Source organism: Rhinolophus ferrumequinum, chromosome 11 (genome assembly GCF_004115265.2).
Source record: "Rhinolophus ferrumequinum isolate MPI-CBG mRhiFer1 chromosome 11, mRhiFer1_v1.p, whole genome shotgun sequence".
Lineage (NCBI taxonomy): Eukaryota > Metazoa > Chordata > Mammalia > Chiroptera > Rhinolophidae > Rhinolophus > Rhinolophus ferrumequinum.
Window position 1 is genome coordinate 47360280 of NC_046294.1, and position 20445 is coordinate 47380724.

Sequence of the window (20445 nt, forward strand, 5' to 3'; positions counted from 1 at the left end):
GGGGCTAGAACTCAGGCTTTTGACCCCACCCAAGACTCAGGTACCTCAGCTTCCAGGCCTGGAGTCATTACAGGGATAGCTCAGTCACTCATGCTCACCAAAATCGGGGCTTAGACTAGCTATAGGAGACCCAGACCTCGGGGTGAGGGGGTACCACATGGAATCATACCCTGCCATGGACTTACTCCCTCCATCCTGGAGCCTGTCCCTCGCCTCAGTTCATTAAACAGAGACAAGCCCCAAGACAAGCCTAGCCCAGAATGTTGGCAAGAATTTTATTTTCCTTTGAAATAAAGTGTACAACCAAAAGAGCTCAAGGGCCTGGGACAGTAGGATAGCTGGGGAGAATACCAGTTTGGGGTAGGAATCTGCCTCCGACCTCTCTACCCCACTTTTGCCAAGGGGGAAGAGTCTATAAGCCAGATTTCAGAAGGGAAGGGAAATACATGCTGTGCCAGTGCTTTTTCTGGAGCAGGTCTTCCTTCCGCGACAGACCACCACCTCCCTCTGCAAGGTGATGGCAAGCAGACTGGCAGAGCCCTTGGAAATCCTACAGCCTGCCCACCCCCCGTCATCCACATAGACACACCAAGTCAGAGGTGAAGCAGGGACTAGACCTGCGCAACCTTAGCAGGGGACTGTGGTCACAGGCCTGATGCGCAGAGCAAATCATTAGACACATGAGTCAAATGACCCCATGGAGAGAATGGCTGTGGTTTTCAGGTAGCAGCCACTGCTCAGTGGTCCCTGACCTCAACAAGAGGTGGCTATGTTAAGGCCAAGAACCGGATGGTGGTTAGGAACCTCAGGACTTGTTTTAGCACCAGACGGTGGAGCTCTCCTGCCTGCTCAGCCGGGGGCCTCTCACGTAAGGGTGATGCTGCTTGAAGGCCCCTGTGCCTTCAAGTGGGATGGAGGAAAAGAAGCTGCTGGGCTGGGTAAAGCCTTATCCTGTGCCCTTCCTCCTTTCTTACTCCCTTCCCCCAGCGTCAGTAGGTTCTAGAGAGGACATAGGAAGTGGGGAAGGCCAGAGTGGGATCTTGTTTCTAGTTTCTGGGCAGTGGGCCCCTCCCCACAGAAGAGAAAGGTTTAGAATCGCTTTTCCTCAGGCTGGGAGGTAATGAGCAGCTCCTTGTTCCCGAAGTCCCACCAGGCTGTCATGTGGAACGCCATGTTGGTTAGGACAACAGTGTACTCCAGGATGGCAAAGATGGTATACACTGTTGTGATACAAGGAAGGGCATGGTGAGCTCTGGCCCCTACCCTCCCCCTGCCCCGGGGCCTCTTGATAAACCCCCACCACATCACCACACAGGGAACACAACGGCAGCCAGCCCCCAAGACCACCGCCATATTGCACATTATAGAAAACAACTGTCCCGTACCCACTGTGACCACCTATGGATCCCAGCCTGGCCTCACCTCCAGCCTCACAATACATGTTGTGCCGTAAGTAGACAGCCAGTGCCGTGAAGAAGGAGATGAAATTGATGATGAAGAGCCTCTGTTTCCACTTGTAGGACTTGTGATCCTATGGGGGGGGCTGTCTGATCACTCTGCAGCTTGTTGGACACGTACGGGTAGCCTCCCCTCTCAGCCCCAACTCTTCAGGGCTGAGTCTCCCCTCCCTTGGTCATGGAAGGGGGCAGAGGCAGGGGCAGCAGGAATGACAGGCACGTTCACATCCCTGTATTTGTGACATAATGGGCCCAAAGAGCCATGGTGTCCTTGCCCCTCCTACTTTGGGGGGATGGAATATGAAATTACTTGGAGTCAAACCAACCAACCCAACACCTCCAGATACTGTGGGGAGACGAAAGGTGTGTGTGTGGGAGGGCAACTGGAGTTATTACAGACCACGGACCCTAACACGTGCTCCTAACTCACTGCAGCCTGGGTGCTGCCCCTCATTGCACCCCCTTTGGAGCCTCCATCTCCTCTATTCTCCCGGCTCCTGTACTACCCACACATAGTCCTGGATTCTGACCAGCCAGTCCCCCTCCACTTGTCCCCAAGCCCCAGCGCCAGCCCAGGTTCCAATGAGAACTCCAGTTCCCACCTCACCAGTACCCGCATCCAAAGGACAGGTCTCCTTGATTTTCCTCCGGGCTGCCTGGAGCCCCAGTCGGGATAGACCGTACCTCCTGACTTACTGTGTGCTTCTTGGTCAGCCGCCAGATAACGCAGGTGAGCAGCATGTGGCTGAGGGATGCAGCGATGAACACAATGAAAGCGTTTTCGTGGATGGCTGGAGGGATAGAGGAGGGTTGGGAGCACGCATTGCAGGGAGCACCCAAACCCTACCTCTGAAGGTCTGAAGAAGGCGGGGCAGGGGTGTCCCCTCCCCGAACCCTTCCCCGCTCTCCTTCCCTCGTCCAGGCACCCACTGAAGTCCTCAGAAGAAGAGACATAGGTGAGCACTAGCAGTGCAAGATTCTCGACGACGTTGAGGCTGAAGTTGAGGCGGCAGAGCAGTTGGTAGCTAGGACACGAGGAGGTACAGCTGAGGTAGTGGTTCCAGTAGGCGAAGGCCACCAAGAAGCGGGGTGCTGAGTGCAGGCCGATGCAGAAGCGCCACACGTAGCGCTGGGGCACCTCCCCGCCGATGGCCGAGCTCACCGAAGGCAGGTAATTGGGCACCTAGAGAGTTGTGACCCATTTGGGCACCAGCCCCCGCCAGCCCTGCCCACCTGGAGAGCCTTCTCTCCATCTGATCACCCCAGCCCTCACATGGCTCTGCTCCAGCCCCTTCCCTTCCAGAAAGCCCTCCTCCAGGCAACCCCAGAGCTCTCCTAGGAGACCTCCCCTTCCAGGTCCCAGGTTCCCAATGTGCTTGGTTCTCATTCCCCAGACGGCCTGGTGTTTATGCAGGGGCGTGGAGTGACCTTCTCAATCTCCTTACACATGGAACTTTCACATGGCTGAGAAAACTGTAGACAGGTTCAGAGCCAGTAGCAGAAGGCCCTGTGAGAGGTTCCATGAGCCCAAAACACCAGATTCAGGCCCAGGGACAGATGAGTCAGACCATCTGAGCTGCCTTCGGATAGTGCTGGATTCACTGCCCAGCCGAGCTGTTCCTCTGACGGCTCCCAGCTCCACTTGTTCTTCTGGGCAGGTGTGCCGAGGTGGTAGAGGGTACTGTGAGATCCTGGGGAAGCTGGGCCAGAAGGGTGCCCCACCCTGATCATGTGTAAGAACATGGGTGCTCCTAACCCAGGGTAGTCTAAGAACGTGACCCTGTTCTTGTACATCTCTCCCATTTATCTTTCTCAAAGCCTGGGATTCCTCATTCCTTAAGGAATCAGAGCATCAATCTTTAAAGTTAAGAAAGGAGGGGAGATAATACTGCACGGCTGCAAGGATTGTTGTGTTGCTCATGTGGGTGAGGGTGAGAGGATGGGGCCTGAGTGAACAGTCGTTTTGATAGGGACAGAAAAGCCAGGGATGGCAGCAGGATCTCTTAGACTCCAGGGCCTGGAGCTGCTTCTCAAACTTTAATATGCATACAACTCACCAGGGATAGTATGAGAGTGCAGAAGTTCTGGAAGCAGAGAATCTGCATTTCTAAAAGATTCCAGGACTGTGGAAGCTACCAGTCTGTTGCCCACACTTTTCATGGACTTTTTTAGACTTTCAACAAGGGCCAGAGCAGTGCCAGAGCCCAGCAAGGGAATGATCCTGCTGCGACTCTGGCAGGACCAGGCTTCAGAGATGGAGTTCTGCAAGATCCCTTCCTTTCTCCCAATGGGGACACTGAATGGGTCTCCAAAGCAGCTGGGATGGTAGGCATGATGGAGGCAGCTCACAGAGAAGGGGTGGGCCTGGGGAAGCACTAGCCAGCGGTTTCACAGCCTTCACAGAGGAGATGGATTCCCCTCGGCACTGTCAGAGGAAACAATGCAGAGCTCTCAAAGAGAGGGCGCTGCTCTCAAGGCCAAGGCCTGAGATACCATAGCTTGAGACCAGGCTCAGATATTCACTCTGAGTTATCAGTGAAGAGGCAGCATGGAGGTTTTGGAGCCACACAATCCTGGGTTTGCATCACTGCTCTGCCTTTGTTAGTGGGGTAACCTTGAGCAAGTCACTTCATCTCTCTGAGCTTCAATTTCCTCATTGGCAAAATAGGGATACCACCACCTACCCTGCAGGGTGACTGTGAATACTAAATATAATGTGTGCAAAGCATCTGCAGTGTGTGACACACAGTGGGTACAAGTGATGGCTTTCAGAAGACAAACTTCCCTAAAAAGCCTGCAGATAGGCAGTAAGCTACTACATGGCTATTGGACATGAGAAGGCCTACATATGAATGAGAGGTGGGAACTGTATCTTCACCAGACACTTCTGAGGCCTCTAAATCTCCTTACTTGACTTTTTTGACTCTCTGAGTAGGTCCTCTGAGTCGGGTTAGTGGGAGTGTTGCCTCCACTTCCTAGAATATTCATTCTGAAAACTCCTGCCCCAATCTCAGCTGTTTAAGGGGAACAGGGCCAGCCTCTAAAGCTTAGCTGGGAGAGCCCACAGCATTTAAGGGTCCAGAGCCCTGACCGATGCTGGAAAACAGATAAAGGGCAGAGATGGCACAGAGTTGGGGGACCGCTCAGGAGGAAGAGAGAATTAGGGCCCTGTGGTTACCAGTCCTGTCCTCACAAGCTCCTCTCAGATTAGGGGTAGGGACCTCTCACCACACACACGCACAACAAGGTACAGAGACTCATATATATGAGACTCATATATATGCCCCATTTACAAGTTCCCTGTTCACCAACCATGCCACCAACAAGCAACATCAGAAGCTATCAGAAACCAGGTAGACAGCTCACCTCAAATCTCCCCATGAGCCCAGAGCTAAGAGTACTGAGAAATGGGAACATAACCCCTTTCCCCGAGAACAGAAATCCTTTGGCTTGCAGGACCCTGCTCAGTGAATCTGTGGCAGGGCAGCAGGGCAGAAATTCACATGAGATAAAGGGAGAAAGCCACCAAAATTCCCTATCGTTGGACCTCAGATTTCATCATTAGAGATTCATTCCTTTTGGCTTCCGATAAAAGTCCCCCCAAATTATGGAGGACTTTTCTATTTACCTTACTTCTTCCTGCCCTTTGCTAACTGGACAAAACTCACATTCCTGGTATTTCCACTTGCTCTTCTTCTCTGGACTCCATCTCCTCCTGTCTATCCTCCCGGTTCCCATCTTAGCTCTGGTCTCCCCAGTAGCACAAGCTATTGTACTGACTGCCTCACTGGGTTCCCTACTCTTGTCCTGTGCCCTTAAATCTGTTTGCCTTTCAGGAGGCAGACTGGTCTTCTAAACCACAAACGTGATCATGTCCCTTTCCTGTTTAAAATCTTTGCAAACTTCCCACCGCCCTCTGTATAAAATCAAAAGTTGTCAGCCGGGCGTTCACAAAGATTCTTCTTCACCCCCACAGCAACAATGCCCACTCCTTCAGGAAGGAAGCCTTCGCCAATCCCTAAGCTGGGTTGAATGCTTCCACTGGGCTCTGCCATCCCTGTGCTTCCTTGTATCCCAGTCGGAATCCTGTCTCACTCTGTACTGGCTGCCTGGGTCTAGGATTATCTCTTGTAGGAATGAGATGCCAAGGGCAAGTCCATGTTTAATTCCTTGCCTCCGACATAGAATCTCTGCCTGTGGGCCCTGAGCAAAGGCCTGGTGGACTGCTCGTGGAGGCGGGAATGCATCCAGGTTTCTAGCTGACAGAGCCCTCAGTGGACACAGGTTGCGGGTTTGAGGCTACCAGAGAGAGACACCGGGCTAAAAGGTGCCAGGGCAGGGCAGGGGTCCTCTCGGTCAGGCCTCTGTCGCGGCTAAAAGCACCTATTACTCCTGCTCTCGTCTTACCTGCTCAGTCCTGCATCCCTTCCAGTCTGGCCTTTCTTCAGTCTCCTTCTCCCTCTCGTGATCTCTCTGGCCTATTCCCACTCCCTTCCCTCCCCCCCCTCCCCTCTGCTCTCTTGCACTTTCTATAATCCTCGTCTATGCTTGGCGGACTGTCACTCTACTCTCTGGGTCTCTCCCCCAGAACTCCTGACTATGACTTGCCCCCCACCATCCTTCTATTTCTTTTCCCTCTTCCTGACCCTCCGCCTTCTCTCTTACTCTCCAATTTCACCCTTATCGCCAGCTGCCGACCTGGCCCTGACCCAGGTGCTGGGGAGCCTGACACTCACCCCACAGTCAGTGGCCACCGTGTACTCAAAGTGGAACACCAGGGACCAGATGATGCAGAAGAAGAAGCCGAACATGGGGAAAGTGATGACCCACCAAATCATGGCGGTGATGCGGAGCCGGAACATGGTCCCATCGGGGTCCAAGGGCTGGGAGGCTGCAGAGAACATCCTGTAGGAAGTGGTGCCCAGGCAGGGTGAGGGATACACCTTAGGGCCTAGTGGGATACCTGGGCCTGGGAAAGTGGGGCCCTTTCCAGAGCTGGTTTATCAGGGTATAGAAAAGGGCCAGAATAGAAAGAGCATAAGGGAAAAAGGAAAACAGTGCAGAAGAGAAAAAGATGCAGAGGGAGATGGGGCAGGAGCAGCAAAGACAGTCAGAATCAGCTCTTAGGAATCCCCTTGGGCACATTTGTCCTACAGGGCCACCTCTTGAGGAGTCTGGAGAATAGAGGCTCCTAGTGGCCCGGGCATAGAAGATCTGATGGCCCACCTCATTCTCACCGCCCTCATACCCACTCAGAAGGGTCAGAGATGGAAAGGTTATTGTTCCCATTCCACAGAAGAGGAGACTGAGGCCCAGAACTATGCCAGGATCAAACATTATAACTAAGGCCTCCTGTCACCTGCCAGCTTAAGGCTCCAATTAAGGATTTCTTTAGGCCAAGTAATCTAGACAAAGGACCCTAGCTCAGACTGGGCCCAAGCCCTCTCACTGACCCTGTCTGACCACATTCCTGCTCTTTACTCAAGTTCAGCTAGGAACAGTGGGCGTGCCCCAGAACCTATTTCAGCAGGACCACAGGCTACTAACCATCCCACCCCCAGGCTCTGAATGATCCAAGCCTCAGGCCAGCAGTACTCTGATCCCAAGATACCAGGGTCCTTCAGAGGCCCAGACCTCCCTCTCCTTCCTCTCTGAGAAGACCATGTCACCCAATCCAAGGTTTATAGGAACCTGCTCCACTCAGCTTGAGCCTGCTGTGCTGGCCAGACCCAGGAAGTAGAGACCCAGACCCAGGGAGCTGGGCTTCTGCCCTTCTTCCTCTAGGAGAAGCACTCCCTCCTCCCACCACCTACTTTCCCAACCACCATGACCCCTCAAGCTGGGCTCCCTTCTCAGTGTCAGACAGAGATGGCATTGTATTAAGCCCAGGACCAAATTTCCCCTTGGGACTCATACCTTCCTCCATTAAGGAAATCCCGGCCCACTAGTCCAGCTCAGCCTCAGGGAATGGGGCAGGGCAGGAGGGGGGCTCACTGAGAGACACTCACACTGGGTGCTGAAGGATCCGGGGCTTGGGTTGAGGGCTCCAGCCAGACTGAGACTGTTCTAAGACTAGAGGGTCCCACCCCCAGCTCCCCAGGGCCTGCCTTCCCACCCACAGAGCCCGGATCTCCATGCCTGACCAGGCATACAGCCTTCCTAGGACCAAGAAGACCATATCATAAATTCCGGAACACTCTGTAAAGGTATGAAGTGATAGTGGCTGAGGTCAGCCCACAGCAGTTTCCTTCTCAGTTGTGGGGGTGGGGACCTTTCTGGGGGGTTGTGTCCAGGGCTACAGGCAGGTTTCTTGGGAAAGAGAGAAAGCAGAATAGGATTTGGTCCCTTTTTGTTGGAGTAGGGTTGAGTATGTTTGTTGGGCCCCATTGGAGAGCTAGCTAATCTTATGACAATAGATTTATGATCCAAAAGAGATCTAGACAGGCCTGAATCCACACTATCAGTGTCCAGCCTGCACCTGTGCAGAAATAGCTACTGGCAGCTCAGGCTGCATTAACAGAGGCCTAACAGCTAATAATAGGAATGGAACAGTCCTGCTTTCACCTGTACTGCCTAGGCCATATGAAGTCCTACGCCTAGATTAGGCCCTAGCATGGAGAAAACAATTCCCAACTGAGCCAAGTGCAGGGGCACATATCCTGCGAGGGTTGCCTGAAGGAACTAGAGCTATGCTACCGATGAAGAGGAGACTCAGGGACTCCCATTACTGTCTTCCCATCGCAGCAGGGCTGGCAGGAAGTCTGGAGGAAACAGTAGACCTAAGGCTCCCAAGGCAGAGAATCCCCAGGAAGACAGTGTATGCTCACTGTAAGGAAGAGCTTGCTAACTGTTAGCCACTAAGCCTCCTTGGAATAGGCTTCCTAGGGAGGAAAAAAACTCCCCATTACTGGGGATATGCAAGCAGAGGCCAAGTCATCTAATTATAGATGTATTAAACTAAGGTTACTTCTTTTATTCCTAGAGTTGGCAACTCTTAGGAAACTCTGGGGGAGAAATTCAGAACACAGATGGAAATCCCCAAGTAGATCCAATACGGTAGTCCCAGGGAGTGGGAATAAAAATACCCCCTGCGTCACTAGGCCTAGTCCTGTCACAGAGGGGCCAGGTACTCCTCCTGCAACTACCTATGCCTTAGCTCCATAACCAGTATGCCAAGAATGGGTCACAGGTATGCCAGGTGTACTGAGGTTATTGATCCCTTATCCCTCGGAGCCAGCCATGAGGGGCAGAGCAAACAGCCTACTCCGTTTAACTCTATATGCTGCACAAATATTATAATTTTCTGTATGGACTACGACTGCATTATACATGCCTTCCTTTTCCTAAAGCACTGGGCGGGGGCGGGGGGGAGGTGAGTCCTCTCCTCTTATTCAATAAATACTGATTCAAATGCAGTGAGCACCTTCAAGGAGCTCCTAGTCTGGTGGGCAAGATAGACACAAATATAATGTAATAGAACTGTGAGAGAGAACACAGGGAACTGTGGGCACCCAGAGGAGGGGGTGATTAAGTTTGCCCCAAGGAGGTTGGGGAAGGCTTTCTGGAGGAAGAGACACCTGAGAAGGGTTTTGCAGGATGAAGAGAAGTTGGGCAGGATAATAAAAACATTTGATGTATTATCTAAGGTAAGAACTAAGTCAGGAAAGGCTGCTTGGTGTACCCGTTCTCATCCTTCCCCCTCGCCCCCTTCGGATCACCTGGTCACTCCCTTTCTTCTAATCCTGTTCTTTCTGATAACTCCCAGTCCTGGGTCTCATCAGACTGGCTGCCCACAGCTCAAGGCCCATTACTCCCACTGACAAATCAAGAGGGAAAACTTCAAGTCCTAGGAAGAAAAGAAGTGCCCCGCCATCCCCAGCCAGACGCCACTGCTAGTCAGCGCCCTTTTCTGGAGCAGATGTTCTTTATAGGAAGCGGGGAAGCTCAGCGGACTGCGGGCCTTCAGAGCTTTCTCTGAGAATAATCCAAGGGTCCGTGTCCAGGCCCTGCCTCTTTTCTACCTAGATCCCCTAGGCTAACTTCCTCTCCTGCTCTGCCTTCCATCCTGACAGTCTCCTTTTGCTCCACCTCCTTTTCTCCTCCTCACCCGTATATTCCCCAAACCGCCTTCCTATCCTTCCTCTACCTGGAGCTCTACACTAGCCCTGAGGAGGAGGAGGACAGGAATTATGAACCTTCTTTAGCCCTGGGGAAAGTGAGGCTCAGTGTCCACTTCTCAGGCAATATACAGAGTTAGTAGATAAACTAGGAGTATAACAGGTCAACACAGGCCTCGCCCCCGTTACTCCAGTATCCTACAGAGAAAGCACTTTCACATCTTTCTTCCTGGCCCAGCACCCCATATCACTGTCCAGAGGGTACACGGCCACGTGTGGAACCTCAGAGGGCATGAGACCTACCCCAGAACACATACACACATAACCTGGTCCTCATCCAGACAGGCAGAAAGACAGTCACTCTCACACATATACCCCACTCCAAGCCATGATGGTCACGTCACTTACAGTTACACATATACATATAATCACTTTCCCACAGAGACAGGCACAAGCCCACAGTGCCACACTTAAGAGGCCCCAAATGCCCTCTAGCCCAGTGCTGTTCTCTCTCCATCCCCCAGAAAACCCGGGGTCTCCTGAATCTGTCCCTCTGTGAAGGATTGGGTTCTGGGTTCTGGGGCTGCCCCACTTCAGTGACCCCAGCCCCCAAAAATCTCCATGGAAAATGGAGGGAGATTAATTCTTGTGACCTCAATTTGCAGTCATGGCCCCAGGGACCCAGTATGTATGATGCCCCAACTGGAGAGTTTGCTAATCCTGTTACAATAGAATCGGGATCTAAATAGATTCACCTGGGCCTGAATGAGGTATCAGTGCCCACCCCCCGAGCCCTACCCCACAGTGTGTAGCTGTAGTCTCCTTGAAGTGGAAGAGCAGGGACCAGAGGATGCAGAAGAGGAAGGCGACAAGTGGACAGCAGACTGTGACCAGGGCCACCACGGTGAAGCGGAGCCGGACCAGGGTCCCATCCCGGTCCAGTGGCAGTAGGACCTGGTACATCTTGTCAGACCTGGGGATGGAGTGGCATGCTGTCAGAGCCCAAGGCCAGAGGCTGGGACTCTGGTGAAGTCAACCCTGTGCTCAGTACTCAAACCAAGCTACGACTGAGGAGTCTGAGAAGGAAGCCACCCAGCTCCTAAGCATGGACAGCTCCTACCATGCCTGGATGAGGAAGACTGACTTGGAATCCCATGAGAACATTCACCCTCAATTTCAGAGGAAAGACAACGAAGGCAACGTATGCTACGATGAAGCTTGAATAGATTGGGAGACCTCGTCATCCCTATGCCTGGCTTGACAAGCCTAGGACTACAGGAGCTGGTGTAACTAGTCTCTCTTGTTTCAGGAACCAACCCTCAAACCTCCTAGTGGACAGAATGGCCCATTTCCTCCCCCAGGTCCTTGAGCCTCCAGGCTTCAGGGCCTCCTATCAGCTCTCATTGCTTTACCCACCGGCCCAGGACCCCTTGCACCTTCAGTCCCTTCCCAGATCCTGTGAGCTCTGATGCCTGCACCACAGTCCACAGCAGCAAGCACTCAGTGAAAGCCCATAGAACCTGGACCCCCTGTTTGTCCCCGCCTGCTGCCTCACGAGCTCTGAGGGTGAAAAGCTTTGCAGAATCAGGCCTGATGCTAGCTTGGGCTTGCTGTTTGCTGGAGAGAGCTGCCTGGTCAGCTTCTAGAGGCTTCCCAGTGCCCAGGGGCCTGTCTACCCCGCCTCTGGAGAGTCGGTAAGGGCTCCGGAGGAATGTGACTCCCCCCTCAGATGAGGGTATCTAAGGTCAGGAACTATAATTGCCAAATATACACTGGCAAGCATAGCCCAGCACCCCCTCAGGGTATAGGGGGAAGTTGAGACCAAGAGAAGGACAGGAGCCTGCTCAGGGTCACACAGCAAAAAGAAGAGCCAGCAGTGGGAAGATGTGGCTCACAGAGTCAAAAACTGCAATTCTGACCTTTCTTGACCCCTTCCTCTCTGGGCCATAGCAGATTAGGTCAGGTGAGAAGAGGAGAGAAAAAGGGTGCCTGTCCCTGGGAGAAAGGTAAAAACCAAATCCTACAGAGATGAGGCAGTCACCCCTGGCTCCACCGTAAACACAGAGAAACAGAGACACAGAGAGGAAGGCCTTTCCTCAAAGCCATATGCTGAGCCTGAGGGAAAGATCCTCAGAACTTAGGCTTCTTGTTGCCAAACTAGGACTGGCTTGAGATACATAAATAATTCACCCTTCTGGACTCAAGGGCCTTGTCAGACGAAGTGCCAACTCTTCAGGACCCACCCTCAGGACTCGCCCTTCTAGTCCCACCCTCCGGAAGAATCTGACTTCCACACTGGCTGGCCTCCTGCCATTCCAGAACAAAACAGGTAAATATCTTCCTCCACCCACCTCTCTGCCAGGTCCTATTAGGCAGCCTATCCTAATTACTCAGGCTCCTTTCTCTTTGTGGGGGGGAAAAGGGGGTCTCCCAGGGGAGTTGGAAGTGGCTCTAGGAGCCTCATTCCTTGGATTATCCCCAAATGGACTCTAAGCCCCTCACAGCCCGGGAAAGGGAACACCTTCCCCACTCAACCCAAACCCACTCTGTGGTTGTGGACGTGCTAGTCTTCCCTCCCAACACTCCTCCCTGAGGCCCAGCTCCTCAGAAGACACTGGGATCTCCAAACTGAACCCCAGATCCTCAGGGAATGAACAGGCACTGCCCAAGGCAGGGGGGTGATAAGCAGGCCCAAGAACAAGCTGTTCCACTTGTTGGATCCGCCTGGCCTCCTTTTTAGCTGTGTGACCTTGGGCAAGTCACCTAAGCACTCTGAGCCTGTTTCCACATTTGTTTCCATGGAGACCATGTGGTTTAGATAAGGCCATTCCAACTTGGTCATTCAACTCCTCCAGGCCTCAGGATGGGGAGCTCATTACTTGAAGGAGAGCCGTTCAGCCCCAGTCAGCTTTAACTTCCTCATAGGTGCTTAGTTGAAAAACTGCCTCCTTAGGAACGCCCCTACCTTATCTCCGAAGGTCCCAAAAGAGCTCAGCTTCCAGTCCAAATCTACACTTACTGGGTGCCTTCTAAATCTAGGCACCCTGCTTAACACTACATATAGTTTCTTTTAATCCTCACTATAATTCTATGAGGTAGGCACTATATTTCCATTTCATAGGAGATGCAAAGGAGGCTCAGGAAGGTTAAAAACACTTGCTCAAGGTCACATACTAATAACTGGCAGAGTTGGGATTTGAAACGAATCTATGGAGACCAAACCCCCCACCCCACACACACACCTCCATTCCCCGGCACCTAAAAGGAATACGGACCAGGAGTCCCTGTGGAGTGAAGAAGGGAGAGCTCAACCCTTGCACACCCGGCCCCAAGCATGAGGGCGGAGGGGCAAGAGGTCAGCTCAGCAAGTCCGGACAGCAGCATTTCCCGAGCAGGCACCAGGACCCCCAGAGTTAGAGAACGGGCCCTGCGGAGGCTGGACCGCGTGGCGGAGCTCCCCCAAGTGGGGCTGCCCAGCGGTCCAACACACCCGTCCGCAACTCACCCAGGCTGTGGCTGAGAGGAGACTGCGCCGGCGCAGACCAGGAGCTGGGGTACCCTGGGGACCTGGGGGTAGCCCAGGCCCGGCCCGGGGCGAACGGCAGGGAGGGGGGTGTTGGAGTAGGAACGGTGGGTGCGGGGCCGGGCCCGCGTGCTTGGGGCGGAACTTGAGGAGGAAACAGCGCCCAGATCCTCTGCTGGCTCCTCCCCGCTTCTGCGGACCCAGGCCCCCCAGGCTCTCCCCCTTAATCTGGCATCCCTTCCTGCCATTCCTCTCCAGCCCTGGTCGGCCCCACTAATTCCAGCTGCGTGGGGGCAGCCGGAAGAGCCCTGGAAACCCGGGTTTGACACGTTGGATAAGCCACGTTGTCACCTTACCTCTCCGCTGCGTTCCATCACCTGTTGAGAGAACATAAAATTAATTGAACAGGGCCCTGAATTCTCTTTATTTCCCGACCCCAGTCTCTGTTGCCCCCTCCCGTCCATTCTAGCAGAATTATGCAGCTTCACCCTTCTAAAATATTAAGTCAGTTTCGCTCCAGACTCGGCGCCCCTCCCCCAAACTTTGTTACCTGGAGCGGATTGGGGCATTTCAGCAAAGAGAAAAACACCTTACAGAGATAGTGAGTTCCAGTGAAGCCCACCCCAGAAACTCTGGGTCAGAGCTGTTCCCACCTTTGATCAGGAGAGGGAGCCCTGTCCCGACATGGCAGAGAGAGGATCTCCAGACACAGCCCTGGGTCTCTCTCCACCATAAAAAGGTGGATCACCAGACATCAGTCCCCAGAGTTCCCTCCCCTGACTGACCCATAAAGGAAACGGAGGGAGACTCTTGGCTCCCTTTGCAAAGGCCCTCCTACCCCAACATGGAAACAGGGTGAAGGGATCAGTAATCCTTCCTGCAGGCACAGTGCAGCGTTGTTAGAGCACCTGCAGGGGTTGTAGAGGACCTCTGAGCCAGACACACCACCATCACCTTTGCCCCATTTGAATCCTCACAGTAATAATTAGCACGTTTTGAGCATCCTCTGTGTCCCAGGCACTTTTCTACTTTTTATGTAGCCCACTTAATCCTCACAAAATCCCTATAAGGTAGATACTATTAATATCTCCGTTTTACCAATGGATAACAGAGAAGATAAGTTACCTACTCACACAGCTAGTCCGGTACCTGAGGTCATTCCCTTAATCACTATATACTGTTAATTCCACAAGGTAGCTATAATCACTGCTCTGCAAATGGAGAAACAGAGGCTCCAATTTGATCAACTTGCCAGTTTACTACATGCATTCATTCTCTTGTTTATTCATTCAGTCTAGGCCCTTTCTGGGGCAGGCCCTGGGCTGGGCAATGGTGAGCGACCCAGAGATATCTCGGATCGACTCCTGGGGGCGTGAAGTCTGGAGAAAAGGTGTGTTACTCTAAAAACTACTTTTCTTGATTTTGAATTCTCCTCACCTGTCCTTTAAGGTCCCAGGGCAAGTGAACAATTAATAAAACTTTACTGAAAGAACCATCTCCATTTAGTTTCAATAACTAAATTTAGGTTTTCTACCTTGGGGCTTTGCGCCATCCTCTGTTTAGCTCCAACCCACAGATGCCTGCTTCTGGCCTTTATTCCCTGTCTTGAGCTTTCCTGGTCTCACATCTTTATTTTCCCTGTTTATCTGGCTTGGAGTGCTTCTTTTCCTCCAGCTCAGCACTCTACTCTTCCTGTAAAGATAGTGATTAGCACGACACTTGGTAAGTTAGGAATGCATGTGGTAATTTCTAGGGCAATCACTAAAATAATAGAAAAAGAGAACTTAATTTCCAAACTGGTGCAGGAGAAAAAAATGAAATAATCCGGAAGAATGCAAAAAAGGAGATTTAAATGGCCAATATGCACGTGAAAAGATGATCAACATCATTAGTCATTAGGGAAATGTGTATGGAAACCACAACGAGATGACACTTCACATCCCCTAGGATGGATGTGATTTAAAAAAAAAAAAAAGGGAAAATGACAAGTGTTGGCAGTGATGTAGAGAAACTGGAATCCTCACGTAGGAGGTTGGACAATTAAGTTTGTAAACTTGTTGCAATGATGTTGCTAACCTTTTTTGATAGTAGAGGGATTATTCATTATGAATTTATACCAAGAAGTGCTGAAAAGGCTGCACGTAAAAGTTAGACAACCTCAACTTTTCGCCAACAATTCATGGCTCTTGCATCACAACAATGCACCAGCTCACATGGCATTCTCTGAGGGAATTTTTAGCCAGTAAACAAATAACTGTATTAGAACACCCTTCCTACTCACCTGATCTGGCCCCCAATGACTTCTTCCTTTACTCGAAGATAAAGGAAATATTGAAAGGAAGACATTTTGGTGACATTCAGGACATCAAGGGTAATACAATGACAGCTCTGATGGCCATTCCAAAAAAAAAGTTCCAAAATTGCTTTGAAGGGTGGACTAGGCGCTGGCGTCAGTGCATAGCTTCCCAAGGGGAACACTTCAAAGGTGACCATAGTGATATTCAGCAATGAGGTATGTAGTACTTTATCTAGGATGAGTTTGCTTACTTAATTATCAGATCTCATATTGCTGGTGGGAATGTAAAATTGTACAGCCACTTTGTAAAACAGTTTGCAGTTCCCTCAAAAGTTAAACATAGTTACCATGTAACCTTACAAATCCACTCCTAGGTATAAACACAAGCGAAATGAAAACATATGTCCACAAGAAACTTGTACATGAGTGTTAATAGCAGTACTATTCATAGTAGCCATAAGATGGAACAACTAAAATGTTATTCAACTCATGAATGTATAAACAAAATGTGATATCCATAAAATAAAATATTATTTGACCATAAAAAGGAATGAGGTACTGATGTACAACATGGATGAACCTTGAAAACATTATGCCAAGTGAAATAAATCAGACACAGAGACCGCATATTTATGATTCCATTTATATGAAATGTCCAGACTAGACAAATCCATTGAGACAAAGCAGATTAGTAGTTGCCAGGGGCTGGGGAAGGGGGAGTTGGAGAACGACTGCTAATGGAGCTGGGGTTTCTATTCATGGTTACGAAAATGTTCTGAAATTGGACAGTCGTGATGGTTGCACAACCTTGTGAATATACTAAAATACTAAATATACTAAAAACCTCTGAATTGTACTCTTTAAGTGGGTGAATGTGAATTATATGTGAATTATTATTATACGTGAATTATATCCTCATGTTATGTGAATTATATCTCAATTTAAAAAATCTGACAAAGATCTGGGTTTCAATAAATGGCAATTATTATTATAAATAAATAAATAAAGGAGAGGAGAAATCTGGTCAATATGGCGGAGTAGAATCTTAAAAAAAGAAAACAGTTATTCTCATAAACTAACGCAAGTGAGAAATGTGAGGAGGAAAAATAAATAAAGGAGAGGCAGAAAAATAATTGAAAGGACAGTAGAAAGTATAAAGTGTTAGATAAAATCCTGAATATACCAGTAAATTCATTAACTGCAATGAACTAAATGCTCTAGTTAAAAGTCAAAGGTATTGGGGCTGGCCCGGTGGCTCAGGCGGTTGGAGCTCCATGCTCCTAACTCCGAAGGCTGCCCGTTCGATTCCCACATGGGCCAGAGGGCTCTCAACCACAAGGTTGCCGGTTCCATTTCTCGAGTCCCGCAAGGGATGGTGGGCAGCGCCCCCTGCAACTAAGATTGAACACGGCACCTTGAGCTGAGCTGCCACTGAGCTCCCGGATGGCTCAGTTGGTTGGAGCACGTCCTCTCAACCACAAGGTTGCCGGTTCAACTCCTCCAAGGGATGGTGGGCTGCGCCCAGTGCAACTAGCAATGGCAACCGGACCTGGAGCTGAGCTGCGCCCTCCACAACTAAAATTGAAAGGACAACAAGTTGACTTGGAAAAAAGTCCTGGAAGTAGTACACACTGTTCTTCAATAAAGTCCTGTTCCCTTTCCCCAATTAAAAAAAAAATTTTTTAAAAATCTTAAAAAAAAAGTAATTAAAAAAAAAAGTCAAAGGTATTCACACAAGATTTATAAAAATACATGCTATTTGCAAACATCACCCTTCACTATCAAGTTATAGGAAAAGAGGAAGGAAGTCAACATTTACTGAGTGCTTACTATGTGCCAAACATGTACCCAGTCCAGTCCTTTGCAAATTCCATTATCTTATTTGAACTTTACAACCACCTTATAAAACAGGAATTACTGTGCCCATTTTATAGCAAGAAAACTGGGGCACAGAACAATTAAATAATTTGTGCAAAGTCTAAAAAGTAGCAGATCTGGCAGTTGAACTTAGCTGTATGACTCCAATTCTGCTGCTCTTTCCAATGCACCATGTAAGAAATCTAGAACCATCCCAAGGAAGTGTCTTGCCCTTCCATGATTCTGCAATCTCTAGAGGACTATCTCCTCCCTGAGCTCCAATTCCTCATTGCTGCATAAAGTGAGTTCTCAGGGCATGTATGTGAGAGACTGGGGGTTCCCAGGACAGAACTGGCCATGGCAGAGTTTTGAGCTGTGGACATCTCTGGGCTACTGATGCCAAAACAGGGCTTGGCTCCACAAGCTTTTGTGAACATACACCAAACTCCATGTCTGTAGAAGTTCTTCCCTGGGCAGAAATCCCTGAGAATGATGAGCTTGTGGGCCACATGCCTACAGAGTACCTAACAAGAGTCCTTCACTTCGAAACCACCATGTTCACAGGGAATTCCTCCCTGGAGCATTCCTCATCCAATTCGTCCTCTTCTCCCTCCAGTTTTCCCGCAAGTATTTAAGGGTCCTAGGTCTTGCACACCCACTAGTACTTTGGACTGAATGTCCTCACTCCCTCAAGACATATTTCTGAGCCCCTTTTCTAAGAATCATGTCTTAGACTAATTAGAATTCCTTGACATTTTTAAAGAATATAAATAATATCTACCATTCACTGAGGGATTACTGTGTACCAGGTACCTGATAAGTGCTTTATCACATTTAATTCTCACAATTACCCTGTGGGGAAAGTAGGGTTATCCCCATTTTTACAGACACGGAAACTGAGACTCAGAGGGGTTAAGAAATTTGCCCAAGTTCATACAGCTAATACATGGTTGGGCTCAAATATAAACCCAGGCTTCTCCAACTCAAAAATTTCACACTTCTATTTTTCTACTTAAGAAAATAATTCACTCATTCATGCATCAAACATTTAATGTGCGCCTGTACTGTGTGTTTGGCCTTAAGGACACCAGACTAAATACCGTGTTTCCCCGAAAATAAGACCTAGCCAGACAATCAGCTCTAATGCGTCTTTTGGAACAAAAGTTAATATAAGACCCGGTATTATATTATATTATTATATTATACTATATATTATGCAAGACTGGGCCTTATATTATAGTAAAATAAGACCAGGTCTTATATTAATTTTTGCTCCAAAGGACACATTAGAGTTGATTGTCCGGCTAGGTCTCATTTTCGGGGAAACACAGTAAGTAGGGGAAAGGTTTGGTTGGGTTTGAGGATTGAAAGATGACAAATCAAAGGTTCAGAAGGGCAATGAGGAAGCTATTGTAACTATCCGGGGAGAACTGATGACTTTCTGATGCAGCACATAGGTAAGAGAGGGTGGAGGAAAAAGAGAGATATTTGGGTGGAGGAGTTGGGGGAAGGTGGTTGGAGTCAGATATTCAAACTAGTTTTACTATTCGACACTCCACGTATTTTTTTCCTTCTTCTTTCAAGCATCTACTGAGCACCTACAAGGTACCAGATTTCTCCTATCCATTATCTTATTTCATCTTTATGACCACTCCACTGTTTGACAAATTAATCAATTATCTCCAATCTCTTGCCACCACTGAAAACCCACAGGGATTTAAGGTCACCTACTTTTGGGCAGAGCCCATTTCAATTTTGTATTGATGCCCCAGGAGGAGGCAGGCGGTGGTGGAGAGGTAAATCAAGTAGGCTTTCTGAGCACAGTCGGTGCTATTCTATGTGGGACTCTCAGTCACTAGGCCTAGTTTTTAGAACATGCTCAACCCTCCCCTTTGTAATATCAGGCTTCTGCACCAGGCTTGGCCCAAGGGAAAGGAACACCAATATTAAAGAAAAAAACCATAGGCCCAAGATGGCATCACTGATGCCAAAAGCCCATAATACCAAACCTCGATTTAATAATTGATCTAATTGTATTTTCAACCTCTCCTAGAAACATGACCTTAATCAAACCACTATGAAAATTTCTGGTCAAGCACCAGTGAGGTAACCTGTCACACAGGCCCTCTCCATCCTCCATAGAAAGGAGTAATCTACATAATAAAAACCCTTCCCCTTCTCCTCCCTCAAAGAAAAGATGTCAGAGCCCCAAAATAATCCTTACTTTTGCTAATAGCTCCCTTGCCTCACCCTTCTTCCTATAAAATCCTTCCATTTGTACAACCTCTCAGTTGCCTTTCCAGTTGCTAGATGGGATGCTGCCCAATTAATGAATGGCTTAATAAAGCCAATCAGATCTGCAAATTTACTTGGTTGAATTTTGTTTTTTAACACCAAGATGAAGAAAATGCAGCTCTGACCTCCAAGAGCCGCGGCACAGAAGACAGGAAAGTAATAGGATACAAAGTGACAAGGCTGTAACAGAGGCCTGCCCAAGCATTAACCCAACTTGCTGAGAGAGATTCAGCGAATGTATCCTAGAGAAGGTGGGAGCATTTGAACAGAACTTTAAGAATAACTGGGGATTCCTAAAGGGCAGGTGGGAAAGAAGTTCCAAGAATCCTCATTTGTACCAAGTTTTTTGCTGAACCATCCCCTTAGGGCATCTCTGATGCTCATAACATCTATTCTAGGGATTCCGAGAGGGAAAGGTGCTGGGGCTTGCGTGGGACAGGAGACCAGAAGGCCTGGTTTTAAGGCCTCGGAGCAGCTGCAGGAAAGCTACGCGGGCAGTCAGAGTTCCCAGGGGGGCCCTCTAGCTCTATAAGAGGTCTGGCCAAGAAGTGAGGGAAGGACGACCGGGAAACCTTCCCATCACCGCCCACGGATTGGGGCAAGGTGTGGGTAGAATAGTTACCATGCCATCCTGGAGCCTTTCCTCTGATTGGCTGGAGCTTCAGCAGCGGGTCTCTTCGCTCCAAGGAAGTGGGCGGAGCTTCGATAAGCGTCACCGCTCTTCTCCCACACCCCGCCCAACGTAGCCACTCACCAGCCCACTTCGAGGGGCCCTGTGTTACGTCACGACTCTCTCCCAGCCAACGGCGGCGGTGAGGGCCAGAGCTCCACGTCCCTCCCACCAACCCTCCCCCTTCCTCCCCCTAACTTCTTAGGCCCCTCCTCTTCCTCTTCTCCCCT

The 20445-nt window shown here is 49.8% G+C and overlaps 1 protein-coding gene across 14 annotated transcripts; it reads right to left on the reverse strand.

Annotated features, from left to right (window-relative positions):
- Positions 1-262: 262 nt before the first annotated feature.
- On the reverse strand, positions 263-20358 carry PGAP2 (post-GPI attachment to proteins 2). Of its 14 annotated transcripts, XM_033120836.1 has the most exons (8): positions 13648-13739; positions 13454-13474; positions 10373-10547; positions 6194-6362; positions 2388-2640; positions 2142-2248; positions 1423-1531; positions 263-1220 (listed from the first exon to the last, which is right to left on the reverse strand). In XM_033120836.1, the coding sequence occupies exons 1-8, from the start codon at positions 13664-13666 to the stop codon at positions 1090-1092; spliced, it is 984 nt and encodes a 327-aa protein (XP_032976727.1). In that variant the 5' UTR covers positions 13667-13739; the 3' UTR covers positions 263-1089. The 14 variants fall into 14 exon arrangements, with proteins under 14 accessions (XP_032976727.1, XP_032976721.1, XP_032976724.1 ...); XM_033120830.1 differs by lacking the exon at positions 13648-13739 and adding an exon at positions 20168-20358 and having other exon boundaries at positions 2060-2640; XM_033120833.1 differs by lacking the exon at positions 13648-13739 and adding an exon at positions 14632-14739 and having other exon boundaries at positions 2060-2640.
- Positions 20359-20445: the final 87 nt, after the last annotated feature.

What these genes read in the sequence shown, in the direction of transcription:
- PGAP2 (XM_033120826.1), bottom strand. Translation starts at nt 13,345, where the DNA reads ATGGCAGGAAGGGATGCCAGATTAAGGGGGAGAGCCTGGGGGGCCTGG. An exon ending in TCCTCTCAGCCACAGCCTGG is followed by an intron (nt 10,548 to 13,079) that starts GTGAGTTGCGGA and finishes CTCCATCCCCAG; the next exon opens with GTCTGACAAGATGTACCAGG. An exon ending in CTACAGCTACACACTGTGGG is followed by an intron (nt 2,641 to 10,372) that starts GTAGGGCTCGGG and finishes ACAACTCTCTAG; the next exon opens with GTGCCCAATTACCTGCCTTC.